We start from the raw sequence: 8,787 nt of genomic DNA, 5'->3' as shown, positions 1-8,787 counted from the left end.
GTGCCCGGGGGAGGCCCCGGTATCCTCACGGCCGGCTGCCGTTTCTTTCCCGCAGGGGCCGTACTGCCACCCTGTGCCGCGGCCTACACACCAGCCCCCAGAGGCTGCAGGACCTTGCGGAGGCGGCGGCCGCGAAGGAGGCGGAGAACCAGAGCGCGACCGACTTGAGGTGAGATGGCCAGGCCGCGCCGGGAGGGCTCTGCCATCTGCCTCTTGCTGGGAGGTTTTATCGCCTTCGGTAGTTTTTCAGCCGAGGAGGGAAAGGAAGTGACTTGACTCAATCACAAACGCAGCTTGTGTCTTTTGGAGACTTGATCCCTTCTTTCTTTCCCAATGTGAAATAAAACTTTGCAAAATTTGAAGAGTGAGTGCCTGATAACTCTTGTTTTGCTCCTCAGCCCTTTAATCCTGCAGAGGAACTCCATGAGATGGGATGGAAAGGTCTATGAAGAGATCCCAATAGCTCACATCAAAGCTACGTACAACAAGTAAGCAAATGAGCTGCTCCATCCCTGCTGTCATGCAAAATAAAAGCTTATAACATACCCGGGCTTTGGCTAGTCATCGTTTTGATCAAAAGGCTCAAAGGAAGAAAGCCAGGGGAGTGGTGTTCATGACTGGGAAAGTAACAATACTGAATTCAAACCTCAATGCTGTTCAGGAAGCATAACTGTCCTTAGAGTGTCTTTAACAGCAATAAGATTGTTATTACACGTTTTGACTACATTCTGATACGAATCATTAGATGCTGACAGCTTTAATGGCAGATTACTTCCAGCCTTCCACTCTAGCACTATTGCTCTACAGCTGTTGAAAAAATTGTCATATTCTCCATGAGAGAATGGTTGTGTTTCATTAGTGATCCCTAGTGTGACATTTTACTGTTTTTTAAAGCTCTTTCAAGTTCTAGAAATATTTTGCGCATTTTTTTAATAAATGGAAGAGGTAAAATGCTCACAGTGAGAGGTGGGTCTGAAAGGGCTAAGCGGTATCTGAGGTGTACCTGGATAAAGTATACCTTATCCAGGAAGGTTTTGCCACCTCACTCAGTTTCTCACTCAGAAGGTCACCGCTGGGAGGTCTCTGCAGCGGGTTTGTGTAAGTGGGGTACCTCGAAAGGGAGTGCTGAGTTAGGGTGGCTTGGAGAAGGGATACAGGAGTCCTGTGGTGAGCCATGCCAGTAAGGTGAGTGAGAAGAAACTGGAGAATAAAGCTTTGTAGTAGCTTGCTTCTTTCTTTTGTCCCACTCTTTCTGTAGCACCCACATCCAAGTGGTCAGCTTTGACAACAGGCCATTTGCTCATACGTCCTGTGGCACAGAAGGCTTCCAGAATGCCAAGAAGGGAACTGCCATCGCGGCACAGACCGCAGCCATGGCAGCAGCAGTGGTGAGTCTGCACTGATGATTCTCACCCTCCCAAAGGGGAGCACTGACTGCCTCCCCCACTACCTGGGTACGTGCCTCGCTCGCAGGCAGCAGTCCAGAGCTGTGTTCTGTAGCGCTCGAGCAGCACACTGCTGCTTGCTGACAGTTTCTCTAGCTTCATCTGACACACTGCACATCTTCACACAGACAAAGCATGTTTGAAACAGCAGTTAGAAATGCCCAGAGGGTGAACTTAGCTGTGCAGGTTGTGATTGGGAAACGTAACTTGGAGCCTATCCTTTTCTAGCTCCAGTTTGCATACCTCCTTTTTTCTAAGTGAACATCTCTCAGCCATTTTGGAAATGTAGCCCCTGAATCAGCAACAGTTCAATTTTTGCACTGTAGGGGACTGAGAAGCGGCTGTAATTACTGGCTGAATGTTTTATATTTGCTCTCTGCCACAGGAGAACTGAGCTGCTGCCAGCAGTTCCAGTCGGAGAAGGTGATGTCCTTGCACATGTAGTTTCCAGCTGCATACAGTTTACTGTAATTGTTTCTAAAAAACCATTTGGGTGTTCAGGTGGCAGGAGAAGATGAGACTGGCTGTGTCATGGTCCTCATTACAGCAGAATGAGGCAAGGTTAAACTGAAAATCCTCATCTTAAATTAGCTTTTCCTGTCAGAGGTGTTTGGTGCTACTGCTGGCCAACAGCTTATTGTGGTTGACTCAGAGAAATATAACATCTTCACTATTAATCTGTGCTCATCAGGGCCTGCATAGCTGTGCTTGGCCAGATTTATTCTGTCACTGTTAAAGTTGTTAGTACATTAATTGCACCAGAACACAGAAAGCGAGAGACCCAGAGGAGCTCCACCCACGTGGTGGCAGCACAGCTATGCTTTACAGCAGGTGTTTTTCATTTTCAATTTGCAAGCCCCTAGAATTTTTGCACTGAACGTGTGGACTCCTGCACAGCAAATATAAAGCCTGCCTGCTTTTCTCATTTACCCTCTAGAAGGAATCCACTGATCACAGGAGAGAAGTCACTGCATTAGAGAAGGGAAAACAGCTTTGAGTTAGTCCTTGTTAGTCCCTTGCCAGTTCAGTCACGTATCCATGGATATGTCATTTTCTGCCCTGGCTTTAGGTCACAGGTAGTTTGATCTTAAAGCTTTCTCTGTATGCAGAGCTGACAGCCTAGCACAGAAGTTCTACCAAAACTGCCATGGCTGTATCCAGGCCTCCTTTTCTCCTAGTGTCTTTGTGCAATAATGTTTGTCTTCTGTATCCATTACTACCTACTGTTTATTTTTACTTAAAGAATACTACGATAGTGGGTCAAAAGGGAATGAAGGACTCCAGGGGAGCCAGAGCAGCAGCAGATATATCAGAGAACACTAACAAGTTGTTCTTTTCACAGAAAGCACGTGGGAAGGGTGTATTGCATGTACGAGTCATGGTGAAAGGACTGGGACCAGGACGCAAAGTATGTGTTGGAGTTTCTTTTCATATTTTTCTTTCTCAGGCATCATCCAAGTTTTTTAAATTCAGGCTTGTCTCATGACTATACCTATTAACTTGGTTTTTCTGAAGGTGATGTAAAGAATCCATCATTCAAGTGCCTAGTAATGAAATTTTAGAATCATTAGAATTTTAGAGTAATATCACTCTGGAGGCAGAATAAAAGCTGTATTTGGGACTTCTTCCAACTAAAGTAGGAAAATTGATGGGAACGCTGATGAAAGTACTGGAACAGATAGGTTTAAACTGGGTTTTCTGATACAAATTACTTATTTTTAAGATAATTACAAAGTAGAACCATTGGAACAAGTTGATTTTCGGATGGGGTCCAAACTATTTTCCCCTGAGCTTTTTCTCATCTCTGCAGGTCAATGTGTTGATAACAGCATGTCATTTGCTGTCTTGTTCTTCCAGGCTGCCATCAAGGGTTTGACTATGGGAGGTTTGGAGGTCATCTCCATCACTGATAACACCCCGGTTCCACACAATGGCTGCCGCCCACGGAAAGCCAGGCGAATGTGAGAGGGGAGTGGAAGAGACATACAGCTTTCAACATCAGTTCATGCAACAGGGACTGGGTTGAATGTTGCTCCTGTGGCAGATTCTGGAAAGCCACCCGCCCTGGAAATACTTGTTGAAGGAAGCCTGAAGAAGAGAGACCATCCTGGGCCTTAAAAACTCAGGTGGTAGAAGCTGGTAAAAGCCTGGTGTACTCCCTTAGTGGAAAGCCTCTTGTGTACAAAGTTTGTTGATTAAAATGTTGGTCTTTTGACAGCCGTTCCTGCTGTGTTCCTGGAAGTATTTTGGATTATTATTGCCTCTTGACTGCTCTCTTCCTCTTACCACCGTATGTGGCTCTTGTCTAGCCCTCCGTACTATTATTGCTCTTGTTAGGTGGAAGGGAAGCTTGAGGTCTAGATCTCCTTCTAGTCATCTGTAGTAAACAACTGCATGGGGTCACGTCATCTTCCTGCCCGCTTTCTCTCACTGCACATTTGGAAACAAGGCATGGGGTAACTCTTCCCCTTCCCCCTGGCTTGCAGAGCCCAGCGTGCCGCGCGAGAGGCAACTCTCCCTGTTCACACAGGATGGAGCACTGTAGTCTGGATCCATAATTGGCAAAGATCTGTTGCAGTGCTTTGTTTCGCCCAAGCTTTAGCTGGCCTGCCAGTGCTAGTGGCAAATGGGAAATGCCAGTCCTTCTAAAGGGGCTGGGATCTTGCCAGTTTTGATGCTTGCGGTCTCTTTGGTCCTACCTTGTGCACCACGAACTGGATTTTCTCAGGTCCTGGGGAAAGCAAGCAGGGGGTTAGTAGGCCTGAGGAACAATGAAATGCTGCCAAGAAGATCTAAAACACTTAAGTCTTGAACTATACCTCTGTGTATCCACAGGCAGCATGAGCTTATCATGGGTCTGTGATGTATTATTGCTGTCCCAGCTCCATCCAGAGAAAATTTCTGCCAAAAAAATACATCTGGGGGCTCTCTGGAGCATTAACCAGGGAAGGTAACAGCAGTAACTGACTACAGGACTGCTTTCCTGGATGGCAGAGGCACACTGCCTAGCCAAGAGCACCTCCTTGAAATCCACGCTGCCAGAGAAGCCCTGGTTGTATACAGCATACACTGGGCAAATACTTCACCTGTAAACACTGTATTTTGATGCAGCCAGCAGTTCTATCACAAACCCAGAATCTTCCTTTCTATTATTTCTCTTCTGTTGTTCCTCCTTAGTTTCTTAAATTGCATAATTAACTATTCCCTTCCTCTTTAGAGAAAGGGTACCATGGCAACAAGGCAGTGAACCTCCTTCATGGGGCTGAATGGCATACAGCAGGTTTTGAAAGAAATCAGTTTGCTTAGAAGAGCCTGTTGAGTTGCATTTGACAGAAGAGAAGAAAACAAGATTCAGATGAATCCCCTACCTTACTCCAACTATCTGAATTTGAACAGAGGGTAGGTTTTCTTAAAGGGAAGTTCCTTGAGCTATCACAGCTTTAACAGCGAGGAAGAACGGTTCTTCCATAGATGTTAGACACACTGGAAGAGCTTCCCCCTCGCTCCAGAAATATGGCTGAGCTTCTAGTGACTTCATATTCCTCTTTTTAAGGGGAAGATACCAGGTCAGCTATAAACTGCAAAGATTAACTCTCCGTGTATCCAGGCAGCTAGCTGGGAAAGGCACGTGTGAAGACTGTTGTGCCTTACAGCAAGGCTGGACTGGTTTCTGTGCCGAGCACAGCGACCAGCCCTGAGAAAGGAGGAGCACCAGTTCGCGCTGGCAGGCTTGTCAGCGATGTACTGTCTAACACGCTGAGAAAACCAAACACTACTGTTCTCTACCACAAGCTGCTCATTGCATCAATGCAGAAGTGCCCACGTCAAATAAAGATGATAGAACAAACTGAAAAATAAGATTGGGAAGAGATCTGTGGTTCTTCCGAAATTCAGGGAAGAGTAGGTGGATGACTCGAGAGTCAGAAAGCAACGAGAATAAATCTTTGTCTTATCCAGACTTAGAATCAAGGCTGTGCCCTTTGTAAAGGCCACTCCTTAACACTCTTGGTTTCTGAGCACTTGTGAACATTTTATGAAGTCTACCAATACACCGCCACCGCTTATACAGTTGGAAGTTTTATCTCACTGTCTGCCCTGCCTAGTTCTGGTACCTACCCCTATTTCTTCCTCCAACTGACATTTATATAGAACTCTCCGACCGGGACAGAAGAGGCTGACACTATTTTCCATGGTTCAGTGGCTGGATCTGTACAGTATCATGCAATATTTGTTTGTCTTCCAAACCCCCAGCTCCGCATACCCTCCCTGAGCTCTCCGGCACGGTGCTTCAGCTGTGCAGAAGTCACATTTTCCACCCACCTTCTCTCCCGCCCTGATGGAGCACCCCCAAAGCCATGTCCTAACTAAATGCTCAGTCTGAGCTGTTTATTCTGCAGCACATCCCAGGCCTCTGGGGCAGTCGTTAGTGAAGTGAGAGAGCACAGCTACACAAAGCAAGCTCTCCCACCTGAAGGGCTCAGTCGCTCCTTCCTGCACACGCTGTACGATGAAAGAAGTCTTAAAACACTCTATTGTTGTTCGTCTTGCAGGGAATTAATAGACACCAATAGCACATAATGATTTCCTTACCCTTCAGTTGAAACTATTAATTAAGGGCCTGGTTTTAGTCAGCCACTGGTGTTTACCAGTTCTAATTGCTTTTCTTGGTGCCTGGATGGAATACTGTTTTCTACTGGCTCACGTTCCTCCTGAGCAGCAATTACTTCACTTATCAGTAGCATGGCCACAACATCAGCGCCCTCATTAGGGTCACATCCACTCCTTTCGGGCTTCCCCATTGCTTTGGGACATTTTTCTCTCCACTCCCTCCTAACTTTTGATTCCCTACTCTCAAAGAAGCCTTTTTCTGTGAAACAAGCTCAGAAGCTGCTGCTGACCACAAAGCTTCATCCTGGTTAAACCCTGGTCTTTCTGGGGTTTTGCCCTCCATTTTAAAATACCACCTGGACCTTTCTCCATCGCATAGGGGGTGAAATACAAAACAGACTTACAGATAAAATGCTACCTCAGGTCTGTTTACCCCTTAATGAGTGCCACACCACCTTGGGGAGTTAGTCTAACTCAGTTACCCCTCCCTTGGACAGGGATGGCACCTGGTGGCTTGGAAAAATAGCCCCAAGCCTTCTCCCTAATAGTATATTATTCTGCAAAGGGGAATTATTTCCCTATCCCCAGCAACAAGGACTTTCTATCGAGAGCTGCAGCTTTATCTGCTGAATTGGTGATTTACTGTTTCTTATGTGAGCATCTCAGTGACAAGAGTCAGGCAGCCAATTTCGATCCCTTTGCAAGATTCAATTAAACCATTAATTAAGTGATGTTAGTGTCCTTTAACAGCTGACTGTTAAGCAAGGAGAAGGGGACAGACCCTGCAGCGCTAATAAACTGTAGCAGCAGGGGTGGTTTACCGCAGCCCAGCTGCAGCTGTTGGGGACATCTGCGCAGGTTTTGCTGGCTTTCCCTCTGGTGCGGGAATACCTGGCTTGGGATGTGCACAAAGTGGGTCGGTAAGTAGGTGTTTATAACCCTAAAGCACCCCTCCGGAGCCTTTGAGAAGTAACGGTTCAAGCCAGGTTATGTTTTTGCACTCAGACTTCGGCAGATAATCACGGTGCTGCTTTCATGCCTGACGTCCCTGCCTGGCCCCTCTTCCTCTCCCAGCTGCCCATGACAGCCCATGACCTCTCAAACCAAAAGGAGATCAAGGACCCTCAGATTGGTTTTGTGCTTTTCCAATGTACTCCTCTCCCCTCAACAGGCATTAATGGGTACTCAATGGCAGTGGGAAGTGCTCAGAGGTTTTACTAATGAACTGCCTAATAGCATCCAAGTTCCCGTGCTGATGGTGAAGCAGGGCTGCGGGGTCCTCTCGGGGAGATGCATAAGGGAGCCAAGCCTCGATGGCTATTCCCTTTTTTTGAAACCACTCAGGTCTCCTCTGCTGTGCTCTCCAAGCTCTCCCTGCGCTAGTGCCACTTGGCAGGGTCTTTTCCTTTCTCTGGAGTTCATAACTCTCTTCCTACGCCCACATCTACCGAGAGTCGGAGGCTGTGCACAGATCCGGGACCTGGACCCAAATCTCTCGGCAGCTACAGAGCCCTAACAGCCGTTACTCGGGATAGCTGCTCCCAGGAGCAGCTTCACAGCTTGTTTTTCTAGAGAAAGGAGGCAGAAGGGATAAAGGGTTGGGTGCGAGGGGCTGAATGGTCAGCGAAGATGTGGGCAACAAAAAGGTGGGTCAGGAAAGAGAAAGAACACGGAGGCAAAAATGCAGGAAAATACAACAATTAAAAAACCCTTTTCTAAAGCTAAAATCTCCCAGCTGGTGGTCCAAGAGTCAGCACAGATTAGGAGAAGGATGCAGGGAAGGGCTCTCGCGCAGCAGGTGTGCTTCAGGATTGGGCTAGATGCACTCCCCTTTGCTGTTGTCCCAGCCAGACGTCCACATCAGAAGCACAGGGTGGCCTTGCTCGGGAGCCCTCCCTGACAGCATGACCAGCTCTTTGGGGCTTTCACTTCACCATTTTAAAGAAGGCACAAAAAGCTGTATTTAGAAACTGCTCCAAAGCCTCTCCAAGCAGCAATGACAGTCCTCAAAACCTTCCTTCCCCTTCCAAGCTGGCTCTGAAATCCCTCCTCTGTGCTTCGCCACTTAACAATTCATTTTGCAAAGCCAAACTCTAAGCCAGAGCGGCTGGGATTGATGTCCTCCGTACCTCCTGGCCACATCGCTGAAGACTCCAACTTTTGGCCCCTTCTCCCTCTGCCTGCTCCTCCGTGCAGGAGCAGGCCAGGCTTCCCACCACATGCAAGACTCCAGGTAACAAATAAAACTTGGGGCCCCGGGCAGGAGAAAGACACATATTTCACTCCCCAGCCACTCATCCCCAGCCCCTTCAGCAGGTCCCAAGATGAGTTGGTGAAACAGGACTTTCATCTCTTCATGCACCAACCTGCAGGCAAACAACTTGCTCCCCTAACTGCCAGCCACGGCTCTCATGCAGCCCTTTCCCAAGACCCAGATGCTGCCTTTCATTTTGCTCCTGTCAAATCCACAGAAGTAAATTACCAATTTCCTGAGCTGCCAGGGTCAAACTGACCAAGGAATGCAAATGACTTCAGACTGGCCAGCCCTCCAGGCTTCTCTGTAATGCCAACAGCTGGGAAGCAGCCTGCTCCAGCACTGGGAGATGCTCCGAAATGATCTGCCCTTGGACATGGTTGTGAAACCAGTCCTGTTTACCGAAATCCCTGCAAGAGAAGAAGTGCAGCCAGCTGGGGAGACCCCCTTCCTAGTGATCCTGCAGCCAAGAGCAGTAGC

The 8,787-nt window shown here is 47.6% G+C and overlaps 1 protein-coding gene across 1 annotated transcript; it reads left to right on the top strand.

Annotated features, from left to right (window-relative positions):
- Nucleotides 1-55: 55 nt before the first annotated feature.
- On the top strand, nt 56-3,665 carry MRPS11 (mitochondrial ribosomal protein S11; the record flags this gene model as incomplete). The annotated part of the gene is made up of 5 exons (XM_009587123.1): nt 56-169; nt 399-488; nt 1,259-1,388; nt 2,788-2,853; nt 3,303-3,665. Coding segments are annotated over 5 exons (508 nt in total), but the record flags the coding sequence as incomplete, so codon positions are not given.
- Nucleotides 3,666-8,787: the final 5,122 nt, after the last annotated feature.

This window comes from Fulmarus glacialis, unplaced genomic scaffold, assembly GCF_000690835.1.
Source record: "Fulmarus glacialis isolate BGI_N327 unplaced genomic scaffold, ASM69083v1 scaffold26191, whole genome shotgun sequence".
In the NCBI taxonomy this organism is placed as follows: domain Eukaryota; kingdom Metazoa; phylum Chordata; class Aves; order Procellariiformes; family Procellariidae; genus Fulmarus; species Fulmarus glacialis.
The sequence above is the reverse complement of the archived record's forward strand: the minus strand, read 5'-3'. Positions and strand labels throughout refer to the sequence as shown.